Source organism: Haliotis rufescens, unplaced genomic scaffold, assembly GCF_023055435.1.
Source record: "Haliotis rufescens isolate VD_foot unplaced genomic scaffold, xgHalRufe1.0.p SCAF_4, whole genome shotgun sequence".
Classification (NCBI taxonomy): Eukaryota; Metazoa; Mollusca; class Gastropoda; order Lepetellida; family Haliotidae; genus Haliotis; species Haliotis rufescens.
The window spans coordinates 65506485-65526857 of NW_025964112.1; the positions used below are offsets into that span (position 1 = coordinate 65506485).

At 40.5% G+C, this 20373-nt stretch overlaps 1 protein-coding gene across 1 annotated transcript; it reads left to right on the forward strand.

Moving 5' to 3' along the window:
* Nucleotides 1–4330: 4330 nt before the first annotated feature.
* LOC124114746 lies at nt 4331–10195 on the forward strand. Its single transcript, XM_046475478.2, has 2 exons — nt 4331–4378; nt 6852–10195. Exon 2 carries the CDS (start codon nt 6868–6870, stop codon nt 8128–8130), a length of 1263 nt encoding a protein of 420 aa, XP_046331434.2. The 5' UTR covers nt 4331–4378; nt 6852–6867; the 3' UTR covers nt 8131–10195.
* Nucleotides 10196–20373: the final 10178 nt, after the last annotated feature.

Below are 20373 nucleotides of genomic sequence, written 5' to 3' on the forward strand. Positions count from 1 at the left end.
TAGCGCCACCAGTGGCTATTACCAGCTATGTCCCTTCTGAGCCTCTCCTATGGACCAATCAGATTCCACCACTCGTATCACTTGCGTTTGATTCACACAAAATGGTGGCGCCCAGTCAGGACGATCTGATCGATAATCAAGATCTATATTGTGATAAAACGGGTCTTACATCTCGAAATGCATCAAATCACGTGAGCACATTGATTAAAAACATGGAAAGATTTGGAAAATATCTGCTGACAACGAGTTGGTGGTGCACATGATTTGCAAATCCTGCAATCGATTTTGATTGGACTATGCATAGACTCGTTAGTCCAGCCAAAATGTAACTCCACAATACCAGCCTAGTTCGGCAAGGGTGGAAACTGGACTTTTATAGTCAGTTAACTCTCTTGCCTCGGGAGGATGGGTTTAACGTCGCGTCCAAGATTATTGCACTTATATAGCGACATGCATGCACGTGTGTGTGTGTGTGTGTGTGGCTGCTTGTACTAGTCCGGACTGATGCCGATTTATAGTGCTAGCACACTGAGATACCATGCTGCAGTTTAACATGAATACCTCACTCAGACACAGTATACCGACTCCGAGCCGACCAGTCCTTTTTTTAGCCCTTTAATGCTGAGCGCCAGACAGGGTAACAACAAGTACCATCTTTTAACGTCTTTTGGTATGACGTGGGCGGGGATCGAACCCCGGACCTTCTGCTCTCCAGGCGGACGCTCTACAACTAGACCACGGAGGCGGTCTTAGATTCAACCGGACCAGAGAGTCTATCTATATGTGACCCACCAGGAGAAAGGGACCTTATGGGTGCTAGGATATACTGTGCTATATGACAGATCACAAAGACGTCTTACATCAACTTACTTCAGTGAAGATGTCATGTATCTCTGTAATAAATATTAATTGATGCTTGTGAATTGTATTTTTGTGTTCTGAAGATGCTGTAGTTTAAAAATATAATGAAAAGTCAAACATTTTTCACTCATGTCCCGTATGTCATGGTGGACCACATAAGCCTATATAGTCTTTGTATAATCTCCCTGATCGGACATAGCGATCCTCCATGCAGCGCTAATTAAAATCCGAAAACTTGCAGTACTCCCAAGCTTTCAGACATATATGCAACACATGGTCATTACCCGCCCTGATTAATTTAACCCTGGTGCTTGCGAAGCCGAAGGCTCAACTTGTGATTTGTGAACTCTCGAAGGATACAAATTGAAAGAACGCCGACTCCAAGCAATAGACCTGTGAATGCATTTCTCTTTCTCATTGTCATTAATTTCACCGCTCTTCCCTTGTTGACACGTTCTAGTTTTCGCAAGTAGTGTTTGTCTGAGGGACTCAGATTTTGGAATTCTTTCGTCATGTCAACCTTCTCCATGCGATTATTCTCGGCCATCTTTCATGCAACACAGGAGATACCCATCGATAACTTCACATAACGACATAATTTGTCATGGTTGGAATGTTTTCTCACTGATTACGCTAATGGTGTAAAACAGTGAAAGGCCAGTGAAAAATAAATATGCAAACGTGAAACAATGACTTTTCCATGTAAATCTAATTAAAATCATGTTTGTTGGATATATCCACTTTTATTCTTTTCTTGTTATGGTTTTGAACTTCCGGTATTGGGTGTATTAAAAACACCGACTGGAATATGAAAAACAGATAAACTGTCTGTTTTAAGAGGACAGGTGGTGTTAGTAACGGTTCCTGGAAACAAGGTTGGGAACACACTATAGGCAATGAAAGGGGAAACAAGTTCGTACTGTTAGTATTTCTTATAAAGACCACAATAAATGTAGACAGGTGATCGAGGTTCTGGCATGTCTGGTGTTCTTCGGTTTTGCCATACGTTCGTGATCAAAATAGTTAGCCTTACAAAGAAAATCACTTTTAACTCTCTGTAGGTAAATGGTAGGACATGAGTGAGTGAGCCACTTTTAGCAATATCATCCACATCACATTGGGGGACACTTGGAATTAGCCAATTACTCCATACCTCAAGAGGTTTTGGAATGGTCTGACTGTTTATTTAGAGACATCTTGATAATCAATGTTATTTTCACTGACTTTGCAATAGTACACACAAACACACAAACACACACACACACACACACACACACACACACACACACACACACACAAACACACACACACACACACACACACACACACACACATACACACATTATCAAAAACACATAACTTAAACTTGGATGTTGCTATAAAGAACAGCTGTTTTGCAAAGTTTGAGGAAACATGTCCAAAACAATTATTGAGTTACTTTACATCAATTGAAAAAAAGAAAGAAACTCCACACCACCGCACCTATATATGACAACCCACTGTACTACATCTCTTATTGTCCCCGACACGTTGTTGTGTTTTCATCAAGGCGGTAAACGTGCCATAAATTCAAACATGTGCCACTTCTGTGCTACTAAGTTTGTTTGTTGTTTAATACCGCACTCAGCAACATCCCAGCTATATGACGGCGATCCGTAGATAATCGAGTCTCGACCAGACAATCCAGTGATTGATATGATGATACGATGGCCTGTGCATCAACCAAGTCAGCGAGCCTGACCATCCGATCCCGTTAGTCGCCTCCTACGACAAGCATACTAAGACCTATACTAAGTACACATGATCAGAATTTAGATGACGCACAACGAAATATAAAAACAGTGCCCAGATCCGATTATTTGCAGGCTGGAATATTGTTCTTACGATGTAATGTTATCTGAATTGGATGACGTCATATCATATGATGAAACATTGATCAATGTGACGTTACATTGTTTCATTTGACCAATCAGCGTTACGAATCGCTAAGATACATGTGGACATATTGAAATGTTATTACACTAGTTCCTTCTATACATGTCATATTACATAATTGTGTTACATACGTTTGTGAAATATATGTCAAAAGTCTTGTTTTACACGCATTTTGAGACGTTAATTAATTTCTTTATTATCCACACCTTCAAATTAGTTACGCAATGCGTAATCGTTATATGGGACTGGTGTCTGTTATTATATTAAAATACATATAGAAATGTAGATTATATTTCCTTAAAAATCACAAAAGTTATAGTTCTACCAACTAAGTTCTGTAACAGCAGACTAATATCTACGGAAGCCCATTGGGGCGACACAATTTTCATATTTTATCTTCAAAATTCAACTTCTTATCTGACAACAGTGTCAGCTCAAAGCTGAAAATGAAGCCTCGGCAAGTTTTTTTGCCCAATACAGTTTCTCTTGAAGTTTCAACAAAGTATCTTGAATTTTCAACTAAGTATCTTGGTCTAGTGGTAGAGCCTCTGCCCGGAGAGAGGAAGGACGGGGGTTCGATCCCCGGCCGCGTCATACCAGAGGACGTTAAAATATGGTATTTGTTGTTACCGGGCCTGGCGCTCGACCTTAAGGGGCTTAAACAAGGAGTGGTCGGTTCGGAATCTGTATACTGTGTCTGGGTGGGGTATTTATGATAAACTGCGGAATGGTATCACAATGGGCTAGCACTATAAATTCAGCATTAATCATGACTAATATAAGCAGCCACACATACACGAGCATGCACGTCGCCATTTTAAAGAAATAAACAGCGACCACGAGTCGTTTATGTCTTATATGAGATATCAACATTATGTACATCCTCTTTAAGGATGATGATAAAATGTACAACTTAAAAAAATTATTTACCTGTATTTAAAAAATGATGACTCCCTGAATAGAATCCGATCTCGGTAATGTCGGACAAGTCCGCATATTCTCACAATCCTCACGTCGACTACCCGTAACTTTTCTCCGAATACCGAGTGTCACATCTCTCCCGCTTTTGGATACGATCGTTCGACCACGAGCTACATCAATGGGGAACAACTCACTAGACACTGTCCTCTCAAAAATTAACGTCGTCCAATATACGACGTCATCAAGTTGCAAGCGTATGTTTGAATCTCCAAAAATATTTTATCGTGAAGTAAACCGCACTTCGTTCTTCACCGTTCTTTGTGGTTTATCGCATAAATATGTTATATAAGTATATAATCAACTTGAACGTGACGTTAAACCACTTTTCACCACACAATCGCAATCTGAATAAGCAGTCATCCAACAAGACCACGTCATAATTTTAACGTATTCCACAAAATGCCTCAGATGATTAAACAATCGACAATTTGTTGATCGAAGATAGTCTGGGTAAGAAAATGCAATATTTACCTAAACCTTTGATCCAATATATAAATATAATATGAATTCCGTTATTCCACATCATGCAATTCCACTTTTCGTATAAACCAAGCTATGTTTACATCGGGCACCTGTGGAAGGACCAGGTTAATGGAGCGATGTACGTGATATTTTCTTTCTTTGCATATGATTTTAAAATTTTCTTTTGGGATTTCATGTCTTCCGTAAATCAACTCACCCAAACGCTGGTGTCACGGAATGGCACGTTTGTTTGGTTGTAGTTTTTACGCGATAGGTCGGTCGTCAGCTGTTGTTGAGCGCTGCCAGCCTTTGTCTGCTCACAACAGGAGCCAGCCTCGGGCCTGAGTTTTGAGGGTCGGGTAGACACCACAGTCCGAGTCTCCTCACTATCAGATGTTTAGACAAAGATCTGAAAATAACTGTACTGAATGTATATATGTTAATAGAAGTAGTTATCTCTGAGATAAGTTGCACAAAGACTATCAAATGATTGTGTCCGATCACGTAAAGGAATGCATCACTTTATATCAGTGATGTAAATTTAATCTATCACCTTACAGTTAAGTTTGTGACAAGTCTTGTTTTGGAACCTATAATCTGCATGTCTTTGACAAACTTGTAGTCTCCGTACCAAACATTGCAGAAGAGTGTCTCTTGTGGGTTAATGCATCTGACCACATTTGCATGTGAAGAAGAGGGCGATCAAGTGTTTTTCAAATGGGTGATGGTCACATCTGACACTAGATAGCCACTTAAGCAAAAGAAGCATATGTCAGTGTATTTACGATTTCACTGATGCACTTTACCAATCTCATTAAGTCATATTTTAATCCTGTCTCCCTAGGAGAAGCCTGGTGTGTCAGGGGAATTTTCGAATCAACTTCAAGGCTTCAAGGCTTCTAAGTTTTTGGTATGACCATGGACCCTTAATATACTGTCCATGGTATGACTATGAGTGAGCAAAACATTGAGACAAACATATATCTGCTTTCTGTATCTCCAAAACAAATATTATTGGGGAGTTCCAGATGCAAAGAATTAAGCCGTGCTATTATGTGGTTGTGGGTATTTTAAACATCCTGTTTTTTTGTGAATGCCATTGCATCTACACCTAAAAGTGCATACTAACAAGGGTATATTTATATTCTGTTGTGATTTTCTTTGCTGAGATCAAAGTTTCCAAATCGAGGCATCTTTTTGAGGCAAGGGAGTTGACTGACTATATAAGTCCAGTTTCCACCCTTGCCGAACTAGGCTGGAATTATGAAGTTATATTTTACCAAGACCAACAAGGCTATGCATAGTTGAAAGAAAATCAACGTCCGGTTTGTACCGTCAACATGCCATCAACAGAAATTTTCCAAATCTTTTCATGTTTTTAATCAAGGTGCTCACTTGATTTGATGAACTTCGCAAAGTAAGACCTATTTAATTACAATATAGATCTTACTATGGATCAGATAGTCTTCATGCCGCCTTTTTCTTTGAAGCAAATGTAAATGTAAGTCATGTGATTGTTCAATAAGAGGGACATAGAAGGGACATAACTCATAATAGCCACTGGTGGCGCTACAATTGAGCCCAGAAATTCCAGCCTAGTTCAGCAAGGGGGGAAACTGGACTTGCCTCGGGATGATGAAATTGAGGGGGTAAAGAAACGAAACCAAATTGTTTTAGTAAGCTGACGTCTGATTGATTGGGTCAAGATGCTGAACATCCTTTATTTAGGTTTAATTAAAGTTAGTTCAGGGTGCACCTGACACGATTTTCAATGGAGATGTAAAAGAAATGATTTTAATAAGATTTGTAAAGTACAAAAGATCTAGGTCTGGCTGATGCCAAATCCATGAATAAAGTGAATGTTGAAGCTTGTCATCAGTTGTCCTACTGCAGGCATGGGTTTGATTGCCACAGTCATACAGTGTGTGAAGCCATTCCCAGGGTTGACTGGAAAAGTGATTTGAGCGGAATAAAAGCTATTTCACTCACTTACTGGAATAGAATGCTGATTCTACTGCTGTGGGATTAGGTGAGATGGATGATGACCGATCGACAGTCCAATGTGTGTAATGTCACATTGATTTCAATCTAAGGAGTTGCACTTCAATGTGCAAAGATTCGTCCAATGGGTGTGCCTGAACCCTATGAATGTGGGTTCCAATTCCTGTTCACCCTGATTGTTTTTCTCACATAAGAAGCTGACATGCAGCAATAAAATAACTGAAATACTCTTCTGACACACTCACTCATATTAAGTCCAACTTGTGACCACACTTTCATCAGCTGTTGTAGTCCTGAAGGGCTAGTGACCCTGGAGCTGCTTATGGCCACATACGGTAAACTATGTTTATAACGAACATGCTTATAATGAACTGACGGATATAACAAACTGATTTTGGTCCGGTCCAAAAGCTTTATATGCTCAATATATGCTAATAACGAACTACGGTTATAACGAACTGAAATTTGTTGTCCCTTTGAGTTCTTTATAACCGTAGTTTACTGTATTTGTAAATACTTTTTCTCACATTTACAATCAAACATGACAATTTTAGTTCAGTAAATACGCACGATTCATGATAATATGGTGTTCTTTAATTTATATTTTGAAGGATCTTCTGAAAGGAGATGGGTAACTTACATCTAAGAGGCAGTTACCATAGCAACAAGGATGAGGACAAATGCAGTGCAGATTTCCACAAGAGAATTCTGTCAGCCAAATCTGGCCAGCTGCTTCACACTTGTTCCTTTGGAAAGTGGATTCGCCATCGCAGAAAGATTTGTGGATTCACGGGGAAGACAGACTTCAGCACCCTGCGAGAAGCTCACCGACGAAGCGGGATCCTCGTGAAGCCGGACACGACGGATGGCAGATACTTCGCTGTGAGCTGGAAGAGTAAATCAGAGATCGTGATTCTTGAGAAGCTAGCGTGGTGGGTGGGGTCTGTGAAGGTTCCGCGAGTCCCTGTTCCAGACACGGAGGACCCCAACTGGTTCCGTCATGCTCAACATAATCGTACACGGAAGGAGTGCAGTGTGGTGGGCTACAGAAATGGCCTGGCTGTAGTCCAGATTAACTGTGATAGACATTTCACCATTGCAAAATTCTATATATTAGATTTGTTTCAGAAGACATGTGTCGGCCATTTTGTGGTGATGTATCATACGCGGCGTTGGTACGAGTGCTACATATCTCCAAACAAGCGGAGAATCATGTTGCGACCGGACCACTTGACTCGGGTTGTCGTCCTGCCTGACAGCTATGTCATACAGAACCTCACCCTATTCGTAGGTCCGTCCGAGTCTCCAGTCGTAGCCGCTATTCCCCCAGCCTTCAGAACGCATGCCCTCACATACAACACTAAACTAGGTGATGACTTTGTTATTCTAGGGGCTGATCAAGACATTGAAATAAGGAAACTCCCAGATTGGTCTTTGGAAAAACATGTTCCAAATCTTAATATTTCGGCAAGCATTCACCAGATACGATCAAGTCCCACAGGGGATTTCATCGCTATTCGTTACGTCCATCCTATTCACAGTCGAGAATATAGTACAAACTTTGTTGCGGTTCTCAGTTACCCCAAGCTTGATATTGTGATGAGGGTGGATGTTCGTGGTTGTTATTGGCCAGTGTCGGAGGTCATCAATCTGCAGGTGTTCCCCCGATTCTCCCCCAGCGAGTCCTGTATTGCTGTGATGCGCAACTGCAGCTACAAGCGGAAGGTGTTTGTGTACAAGCTGCCCCCAGTCCAGTCATCCCTCCAACACCTATGTCGCAGGACGGTCCTCCAACTAGTCCCCCTCAAGGACACGGAGAAACTGCCACTACCGAACAAACTCCTGGACTACCTACAGTTCCGGGAAAAGACAACAGCCGGTGCCTTCTAGCACACTCATGGACTCGTGTAGACTCACATGTCCTCTCATGGACTCGTGTAGACTCACATGTCCTCTCATGGACTCATGTAGACTCACATGTCCTCTCATGGACTCCATTTACGTTCATCAAGGAATCAAGGAATGAAATGGACTGTTATGGACCCTTACTGCCTGACATGGACCCTCATGTACTCCATTTACGTTCATCAAGGAATCAAGGAATCAAATGGACTGTTATGGACCCTTACTGCCTGACATGGACCCTCATGTACTCCATTTACGTTCATCAAGGAATCAAGGAATCAAATGGACTGTTATGGACCCTTACTGCCTGACATGGACCCTCATGTACTCCATTTACGTTCATCAAGGAATCAAGGAATGAAATGGACTGTTATGGACCCTTACTGCCTGACATGGACCCTCATGTACTCCATTTACGTTCATCAAGGAATCAAGGAATCAAATGGACTGTTATGGACCCTTACTGCCTGACATGGACCCTCATGTACTCCATTTACGTTCATCAAGGAATCAAGGAATCAAATGGACTGTTATGGACCCTTACTGCCTGACATGGACCCTCATGTACTCCACTTACGTTCATCAAGGAATCAAGGAATCAAATGGACTGTTATGGACCCTTACTGCCTGACATGGACCCTCATGTACTCCATTTACGTTCATCAAGGAATCAAGGAATCAAATGGACTGTTATGGACCCTTACTGCCTGACATGGACCCTCATGTACTCCATTTACGTTCATCAAGGAATCAAGGAATCAAATGGACTGTTATGGACCCTTACTGCCTGACATGGACCCTCATGTACTCCACTTACGTTCATCAAGGAATCAAGGAATCAAATGGACTGTTATGGACCCTTACTGCTTCACATGGACCCTCATGTACCCCACTTACGTTCATCAAGGAATCAAGGAATCAAATGGACTGTTATGGACCCTTACTGCCTCACATGGACCCTCAGGGTCTTTTGCAGGTTCTTTTGGACTCACATGGTCTCTCAAATACTTTTTACATATATCATCTATTATGATGGACATGAAATGAAGTATAAAAGAATGATACTAAAATGTTAGCTATCATGATAATACCCTTATTGGGGATTGTTTTTATTCCAGTGTGGGTCTTTTTGCCAGCAATAACATTTGCTGTAGATTTGGGCCTCAATACAGTGTCCGATTAATCTGAGAACAAGTAGATAAATCCCTGTTTTATCCTAAGGGTGTCTGTATTTGTTTGTGTTTCCGATGTGAAATGATAAAAATTTCTTATATCAATTTTCCCTGCTGCTGTGAAAGTTTATGCCCGGATGTTATAAAAAGCTGCTCCTACCATTGCGCATTAAGTGAAAAAACATGTCAGCTGCATATTTCTTCAGCTTTATTCATTTAAAATTGGTTTACAAGGCAAAGTCTCTCATCTGCGCCATAAATTAATATAAAGACTTTTAGCAAGTGTTCTTAACTTCAAAATGTCATAAGATATGTTACACAATTCAAGAAAAACAGTTTTTTAAATTTTTGTCCCCACCCACCCACTCTCTTGCTGGTTGAGGTTGGAGATGAGAACACATAAACAAATATGAATGGCCTAAGATGAAGAGGAAGAAATTTATGAGTGATTAGGCAGATTTGAGAAAAAAAATTCATGATATTTCTAGTCATGTGGCTTGTAGGATGTACCATATACTGATACAGTGGTTAATTGGAATACAGGAGAATTGTTTTCCAGTACAATACATGCTGAACATTAAATTATGTTTTAACAAAAGAATGTGGAATATAAACAAGGTACAAGAAGGGAACAAAACTGATCAAAACAATAAGCAATACAAAATATTCATCTTAGCATATTTCCTGATTATATTTTCTATATTTACAATACAATGTTAACGTGCAATATTTGTATTACTAAACAAACAAGGGCCTGAGGGGACGGATTCATAAGATGTCAAGAGATAGTTCAATCTCATGAAAATCAGATCTTCGTTCTGGCTACTGATAAAACAATGATCTGAGGACATCCCATTACGGGTCACGTCAGGCCGACCTTGCACGAACTTTGACCGACCAATGAAATGACCAATCAGAAGGCAGCTTTTTCGTGCTTTACAGCACAAATTTCAAATTGGCGACTTCGCTTCGAAACATATTTTGACAAATTCTCGATTACAAATTTGAAACCTGAACAAAAAAACTTTCTGGAATGGCTAATAGATGGTCTAGATTGTAAAGATTCAGTCTTTAAACCCGTAACTATCGTTTGGAATACCCCGTGTTAAAGTTTTCGAGGTTGCATGATGAGAAATCACATTCCGACTGTCACTTTCATAATCTGGTAAGCGACGCTCTGATTGGTCGGATGAAAGGTCGTTCTGACGTTACCCTTAATGGGATGTCTTCAGATCTTTGTTTAGCAGTCTAAGGTCTGATTTTAATGAGATTGGCGATAGTTTTGACGGATGTTTTGAATGATTGATTTGATTTGTTAAATGTTCACATGTGTCATGATATTGTTCTGATAATTCATATATCGGGATTGTGATCATTATGTCTGATCTGACCTTGAAATTTTTTACACTGCAACTGGCATGTCAACATAGTTCCTGATTTGTGATGTGTTGTTCTTTTGCAAATGGAAAATTTTCTTGAAGTGTTTTATATCAGAGGCATTTAATCAAATTTGTGGAATTATTACTCAGGAATGTATTTATGTTTGTTACTGATTTGTACAAGATTTTAGTGTATGACTACAAAAGCTTAGTAATAATCACTGAGGACAGTGGTGGAGTGTTCCTGGATGATGTGAGAATGTCTGGAGGGGGACATCGCTGGGGGAATGTTGTGCTTGGAATATGATTTAGAATAGTAAAAACTTGTGAATGGGCTTAGGATAAATGTGACCAACCATGAGATAAGGGACTTTTCATTATATTTTAAACTTCAGCATCTTCTTAACACAGAAATACAATTCAAGTTTTCAAGTCGTAATAATTAGAGAGATACATGACATCACTCATGGAGATCGTCACTGAAGTAAGTGACGTCAAACGTCTGTATGACATCACAGCACAATTGTATCCTAGCACCCAAAAGGTCTCTTTTCTCCTGGGGGTCACTAATATCAACCAGTGTTTTAACACACATGAATCACCATGGTATAAATCAGTGTTATATCGCATGTATTGCACATTGTATATCACTTTGCAGAATATCCTTGTTACATCATATGGAATAACAGAGTGTGATGTAACAACACATCCAAACAGTAACATTCATAAGGAATCTGTTATACATTATAATCAGCAATATAAAACACACGTTATATACTAGATACTGGTGTAACATTCACAGGGAATCTGTTATGCATAACGTAACCATGGTAACTGTAAAAAACAGTTGCATTAAACATGTCACATGGTCTTTGTCTACTACATCAGCTAGGACCATGTCTATTCAGCATTTTAATCACTGGTCAAACTCTTGACCTTGTGAATCACAGTATTTAGAGCCTTTAAAATGCTCACATATGTAATTTGAAACATTTTATATGTACATAATTGGTGATGGAATGTGAGCACCTGCATCTCACTGTGATGATTCACATGGATGTATAACTTCTCAGAAATATTTAGCTTTAGTGATAATATTTTTATGTATTTATTTATTTACATACTTGCCTCTGAGATTACTGGGAGCATTATTTTGCCTCATGAGTGTGTGACGCTGAATGTATGGCTGTTTTTATGTTTCACCATGTTGTGCTTACTGTACCTTGTATTTAATTATTCTTGTGCTCAACTAGCAGTAGCACTTTAGTGCCTGTCATATCCACATGTGTCTACTATGTCTAAGGCAGCCCTGTTGTGTCACCTTGCTAGATGGTGGCCTTGATGTCAGTTCCCTGACAAGGTTCGACATATCTCAGACATTGTAGTGCTGCCATATATCCCATTAGTGTTAACAGTGAAAACATCGAATAGTGCTACTCTCAGTGACAGTGATCACATCATCAGCTTTACTGTATATGGCCCAACATTACTCTATATGGCCCAGCTATACTGTATATGGCCCAGCTATACTCTATATGGCCCAGCTATACTGTATATGGCCCAGCTATACTCTATATGGCCCAGCTATACTCTATATGGCCCAGCTATACTGTTTATGGTCCAGCTATACTGTATATGGTCCAGCTATACTATGTATAGCCCAGCTATACTATGTATAGCCCAGCTATACTCTACATGGCCCAGCTATACTGTATATGGCCCAACTTTACTCTATATGGCCGCTATACTGTATATGGCCCAGCTATACTGTATATGGCCCAGCTATACTCTGTATGGCCCAGCTATACTGTTTATGGTCCAGCTATACTGTATATGGTCCAGCTATACTCTATATGGCCCAGCTATACTGTTTATGGTCCAGCTATACTGTATATGGTCCAGCTATACTATGTATAGCCCAGCTATACTCTTCATGGCCCAGCTATACTGTATATGGCCCAACTTTACTCTATATGGCTGCTATACTGTATATGGCCCAGCTATACTATGTATGGTCCATCTTTACTGTATATGGCCCAGCTATACTGTATATGGTCCAGCTATACTATGTATGGTCCATCTTTACTGTATATGGCCCAGCTATACTGTATATGGTCCAGCTATACTATGTATGGCCCAGCTATACTGTATGGCCCAGTTCTACTGTATATGGCCCAGCTATACTATGTATGGCCCAGCTATACTGTATATGGCCCAGCTATACTGTATATGGTCCATCTATACTGCATATGGCCCAGCTATACTGTATATGGACCAGCTATACTGTTTATGGTCGAGCTATACTGTATATGGTCCAGCTATACTGTTTATGGTCCAGCTATACTGAATATGGTCCAGCTATACTCTACATGGCCCAGCTATACTCTACATGGCCCAGCTATACTGTATATGGCCCAACTTTACTCTATATGGCCGCTATACTGTATATGGCCCAGCTATACTATGTATGGTCCATCTTTACTGTATATGGCCCAGCTATACTGTATATGGCCCAGCTATACTATGTATGGCCCAGCTATACTGTATATGGTCCAGCTATACTGTATATGGCCCAGCTCTACTGTATATGGGTCCAGCTATACTGCATATGGCCCAGCTATACTCTATATGGTCTAGCTATACTCTATATGGTCCAGCTATACAGTGTATGGTCCAACTATACTGTATATAGTCCAACCATACTGTATGTGGTCCAGCTATACTATGTCTAGCCCAGCTATACTCTACATGGCCCAGCTATACTGTATATGGCCCAGCTTTACTCTATATGGTCCAGCTATACTGTATATGGCACAGCTATACTGTATATGGCCAAGCTATACTGTATATGGCCTAGCTATACTGTATATGGTCCAGCTATACTGTATATGGTCCAGCTATACTGTATATGGCCCAGCTATACTGTATATGGCCCAGGTATACTGTATATGGCCCAGCTTTACTCTATATGGCCCAGTTATACTGTATATGGTCCAGCTATACTGTATATGACCCAGCTATACTGTATTTGGTCCAGATATACTCTACATGGCCCACCTATACTGTATATGGCCCAGCTATACTGTATATGGTCCAGCTATGCTTTATATGGCCCAGCTCTCCTGTATATGGGCCAGCTATACTGTATATGGGACAGCTATACTGTATATGGGTCCAGCTATACTGTATATGGCCCAGCTATACTCTATGTGGTCCAGCTATACTATGTATGGTCCATCTATACTGTATTTGGTCCAGCAATACTGTATATAGTCCATCTATACTGTATAAGGTCCAGCTATACTGTATGTGATCCAGCTATACTATGTATGGTCCATCTATACTTAGTTTGGTCCAGCAATACTGTATAAGGTCCAGCTATACTGTATATGGTCCAGGTATACTCTATATGGTCCATCTATACTCTACATGGCCCAGCTTTACTGTATATGGCCCAACATTACTCTATATGGCCCAGCTTTACTCTATATAGCCCAGCTATACTGTATATGGCCCAGGTATACTGTATATGGTCCATCTTTACTGTATATGGTCAATCTATACTGTATATGGTCCAGCTATACTGTATATGGTCCAGCTATACTGTATATGGCCCAGCTATACTGTATATGGTCCAGCTATACTGTATATGGCCCAGCTTTACTGTATATGGCCCAACATTACTCTATATGGCCCAGCTATACTGTATATGGCCCAGCTTTACTCTATATGGTCCATCTATACTGTATATGGCCCAGCTTTACTGTATATGGCCCAACTTTACTCTATATGGCCCAGCTATACTGTATATGGCCCAGCTATACTCTTTATGGTTCAGCTATACTATGTATGGTCCATCTATACTGTATTTGGCCCAGCTATACTGTATATGGCCCAGCTATACTATGTATGGCCCAGCTATACTGTATATGGTCCAGCTATACTGTATATGGCCCAGCTCTACTGTATATGGGTCCAGCTATACTGCATATGGCCCAGCTATACTCTATATGGTCTAGCTATACACTATATGGTCCAGCTATACAGTGTATGGTCCAACTATACTGTATATAGTCCAACCATACTGTATGTGGTCCAGCTATACTATGTCTAGCCCAGCTATACTCTACATGGCCCAGCTATACTGTATATGGCCCAGCTTTACTCTATATGGCCCAGCTATACTGTATATGGCACAGCTATACTCTATATGGCCAAGCTATACTCTACATGGCCCAGCTATACTGTATATGGCCCAGCTTTACTCTATATGGCCCAGCTATACTGTATATGGCACAGCTATACTCTATATGGTCCAGCTATACTGTATATGGTCCAGCTATACTGTATATGGCACAGCTATACTCTATATGGCCAAGCTATACTGTATATGGCCTAGCTATACTGTATATGGTCCAGCTATACTGTATATGGTCCAGCTTTACTCTATATGGCCCAGCTATACTGTATATGGCCCAGGTATACTGTATATGGTCCAGCTTTACTCTATATGGCCCAGCTATACTGTATATGGCCTAGCTATACTGTATATGGTCCAGCTTTACTCTATATGGCCCAGCTATACTGTATATGGCCTAGCTATACTGTATATGGCCAAGCTATACTGTATATGGCCTAGCTATACTGTATATGGTCCAGCTATACTGTATATGGTCCAGCTTTACTCTATATGGCCCAGCTATACTGTATATGGCCCAGGTATACTGTATATGGCCCAGCTTTACTCTATATGGCCCAGTTATACTGTATATGGTCCAGCTATACTGTATATGACCCAGCTATACTGTATTTGGTCCAGCTATACTCTACATGGCCCACCTATACTGTATATGGCCCAGTCTACTGTATATGGCCAAGCTATACTCTTTATGGTTCAGCTATACTATGTATGGTCCATCTATACTGTATTTGGTCCAGCAATACTGTATATAGTCTAACCATACTGTATAAGGTCCAGCTATACTATATATGGTTCAGCTATACTGTATATAGTCCAACTATACTGTAGATGGTCCAGCTATACTCTATATGGCCCAGCTATACTCTGTATGGTCAAACTACATTGTAGATGGTAAGTGGTCCAGCATAATATGTTGTCCGCTGTACTCTGGTCATATTGATAGTATTCCATCCATTGTATTCCATGTTTTATCAGTGTTGTTGCAGTATTGTTGCTTGTTCTTAGTGAATACCTTGTAGTTGTTTATAGAATGTGTAATTGCACAAGGTTTTTCTGTGTATTGTTGATATTTCCTTGTCACTTTTTACTTTGGAGCGTAATTGATCATACTTATATGTTGTTGTGATATGTTGTGTACAGTTGCTTTTCAGCTGTGAGCACTGAGATTTTTATTTATCTTTATATTATTCATTAAAGAATCTACTTGTCTGATTGGTCATTCGAAACGTCTTGTAAAAAAATCCAAAAGTCAGCTAGCCTTCATGTACGAATATCATGACGTCAATGTTTTGTCAATTGACCATGTGTATTTAAAGCCTTTAAAATGCTCACATATGTAATTGGAGAGAGTTTACATGCACAGAATTGCTGATGGAATGTGAGCACCTGCTTCTATCTGTCATTTGTCATGAGAGATTCACATGGATGTATAACTTCTCAGAAATATTTAGCTTTGATATTTTTGTGTATTTATTGATTTACATACTTGCCTCTGAGATTAGGGGAAGCATTCTTTGGCTTCACAGAGTGTATGACACTGAATGTACTGTTATTTTTGTTTCACTGTGTTCTTACTATATATACATGTGTCATATATGTCTCACTGTATGTGTGTATATATATGTATGCCGCATGATAAGTTTAAAAGAAATATTGCAGTCCTTGCCTCATGTTGCTACGAGGCAAAAGAATAAGCTTCAAACTTCAAAGCTTCAAATGTAGTTCTAAATTCACTGCATATTTATTACATGTTATCTGTGATCTGATTGGCTAACATTGATATGACACCAGTGCCTTTTTTACAGATGAAATAGGGTCAGATGTTTAATGTCTGGGTTATCAGACTAATGAAACCGTCTATGAATATGTGTGTTAAAGAGGCTTTCCTTGATCTGATTGGCTGAGCTTAGTCACTGAAATGATTGGATGTATCAGTGACAGAGGATGAATATCAAGTGATAGTACGTGGCATTTATTTACATATATGATGTGTGAGGTACTGTTAATACGTCACTATACCAGTGTGGACGTTTGTTTCATTATCACATGTATGTAATACAGCAGGTATCACCTGTACTGGAAATGATTGGTGGACTGAGAACACTGAGTCTCAGCATGGGATATAATACCAGTGTGGACTCCTCCACTGTGTCTAGTCTCATGATGTTAAGGGATATAATACCAGTGTGGACTCCTCCACTGTGTCTAGTCTCATGATGTTAAGGGATATAATACCAGTGTGGTCTCCACTGTGTCTAGTCTCACCATGTTATGGGATATTATACCAGTGTGGTCTCCACTGTGTCTAGTCTCAGCATGTTATGGGATATAATACCAGTGTGGTCTCCACTGTGTCTAGTGTCACCATGTTATGGGATATAATACCAGTGTGGTCTCCACTGTGTCTAGTGTCACCATGTTATGGGATATAATACCAGTGTGGTCTCCACTATGTCTAGTCTCAGCATGTTATGGGATATTATACCAGTGTGGTCTCCTCCACTGTGTCTAGTCTCAGCATGTTATGGGATATAATACCAGAGTGGTGGTCTCCACTGTCTCTAGTCTCAGCATGTTATGGGATATTATACCTGTGTGGTCTCCTCCACTGTGTCTAGTCTCACCATGTTATCGGATATAATACCAGTGTGGTCTCCACTGTGTCTCGCCTCACCATGTTATGGGATATAGTACCCGTGTGGTCTCCACTGTGTCTAGTGTCACCATGTTATGGGATATTATACCAGTGTGGTCTCCACTGTGTCTAGTCTCACCATGTTATGGGATATAATACCAGTGTGGTCTCCACTGTGTCTAGTGTCACAATGTTATGGGATATAATACCAGTGTGGTCTCCACTATGTCTAGTCTCACCATGTTATGGGATATTATACCAGTGTGGTCTCCTCCACTGTGTCTAGTCTCACCATGTTATGGGATATAATACCAGCGTGGTCTCCACTGTGTCTCGCCTCACCGTGTTAAGGGATATAGTACCCGTGTGGTCTCCACTGTGTCTAGTCTCACCATGTTATGGGATATTATACCAGTGTGGTCTCCTCATCTGTGTCTAGTCTCAGCATGTTATGGGATATAATACCAGTGTGGTCTCCACTGTGTCTAGTCTCACCATGTTATGGGATATAATACCAGTGTGGTCTCCACTGTGTCTAGTCTCAGCATGTTATGGGATATAATACCAGTGTGGTCTCCACTGTGTCTAGTGTCACCATGTTATGGGATATAATACCAGTGTGGTCTCCACTATGTCTAGTCTCAGCATGTTATGGGATATTATACCAGTGTGGTCTCCTCCACTGTGTCTAGTCTCAGCATGTTATGGGATATAATACCAGAGTGGTGGTCTCCACTGTCTCTAGTCTCACCATGTTATGGGATATAATACCAGTGTGGTCTCCACTATGTCTAGTCTCACCATGTTATGGGATATTATACCAGTGTGGTCTCCTCCACTGTGTCTAGTCTCACCATGTTATGGGATATAATACCAGCGTGGTCTCCACTGTGTCTCGCCTCACCGTGTTATGGGATATAGTACCCGTGTGGTCTCCACTGTGTCTAGTCTCATGTTGTGGGATATAATACCAATGTGGTCTCCTCCACTGTGTCTAGTCTCAGCATGTTAATGGGATCTAATACCAGTGTGGTGTCCACTGTGTATCGCCTCACCATGTTATGGGATATGATATCAGTGTGGTCTCCACTGTGTCCAGTCTCATGTTATGGGATATATACCAGTGTGGTCTCCACTGTGTATCGCCTCACCATGTTGTGGGATATGATATCAGTGTGGTCTCCACTGTGTCTAGTCTCAGCATGTTATGGGATATGATACCAGTGTGGTCTCCTCCACTGTGCATCTAGTCTCACCATGTTGTGGGATATAATACCAGTGTGGTCTCAACTGTGTCCAGTCTCATGTTATGGGATTTAATCCCAATGTGGTCTCCTCCACTGTGTCTAGTCTCACCATGTTAATGGGATCTAATACCAGTGTGGTCTCTACTCTGTATCGCCTCACCATGTTATGGGATATGATATCAGTGTGGTCTCCACTGTGTCTAGTCTCACCATGTTATGGGATATTATACCAGTGTGGTCTCCTCCACTGTGTCTAGTCTCAGCATGTTATGGGATATTATACCAGTGTGGTCTCCACTGTGTCTAGTCTCACCATGTTATGGGATATAATACCAGTGTGGACTCCTCCACTGTGTCTAGTCTCATGATGTTAAGGGATATAATACCAGTGTGGTCTCCACTGTGTCTAGTCTCACCATGTTATGGGATATTATACCAGTGTGGTCTCCACTGTGTCTAGTCTCAGCATGTTATGGGATATAATACCAGTGTGGTCTCCACTGTGTCTAGTCTCACCATGTTATGGGATATAATACCAGTGTGGTCTCCACTGTGTCTAGTGTCACCATGTTATGGGATATAATACCAGTGTGGTCTCCACTATGTCTAGTCTCAGCATGTTATGGGATATTATACCAGTGTGGTCTCCTCCACTGTGTCTAGTCTAAGCATGTTATGGGATATAATACCAGAGTGGTGGTCTCCACTGTCTCTAGTCTCACCATGTTATGGGATATTGTACCAGGGTGGTCTCAACTGTGTCCAGTCTCATGTTATGGGATATAATACCAATGTGGTCTCCTCCACTGTGTCTAGTCTCACCATGTTAATTGGATCTAATACCAGTGTGGTCTCCACTCTGTATCGCCTCACCATGTTATGGGATATGATATCAGTGTGGTCTCCACTGTGTCTAGTCTCAGCATGTTATGGGATATAATACCAGTGTGGTCTCCACTATGTCTAGTCTCAGCATGTTAATGGGATCTATGCCAGTGTGGTCTCCTCCATTGTGTCTTTGTCTACCAAAGAGATTAAATAAACACTTTTCACTTGTTATTTTGTCTCTTTTTCTTGGGTGCTCTCGCTCTCTATCTGTGTGTGTGCGTGTGTGCGTGCCTGCGTGCGTTTTTTACAAAGTGACTGCCCTTGATCTATGTTATTTTACTTAGTACAGGGTGTCTGCAATGGGGATCAGTTTTCTCAGAAACTTCCAGAGAAGGTGCTTCTTGTGTGTATTAATTTCACATTTAATTTTTTTTCTGATGACATAAAGCGACCCAAGTGCTTTATAGGACTCTTTTTTAAAGTTTATATTCACTACTATACCAGCAAACAAAATTATAATGTGACCCATGGCGGAGGATAGTGATAACGTTGTTTTCTTGTTTAATATGGAATATAATGCAATATATTTATTCATATTAAATTTCAGAGATAAATGCATAACTGGTAAGTGCGTGATTTGTGAATGGAAATGTCAGGAACAATGGATGAAAAGTGAATGGACTTCATAGATTCACTAATAGATCCCGTGAAATACGTCATGGGCTATCTATAAATGTAGAAGGATGTATAGAAATACCCACAGAGA

Bases quoted from the DNA above. Each gene is read 5' to 3' on its own strand.
- LOC124114746 (XM_046475478.2), top strand. From the start codon at position 6,868: ATGGGTAACTTACATCTAAGAGGCAGTTACCATAGCAACAAGGATGAG.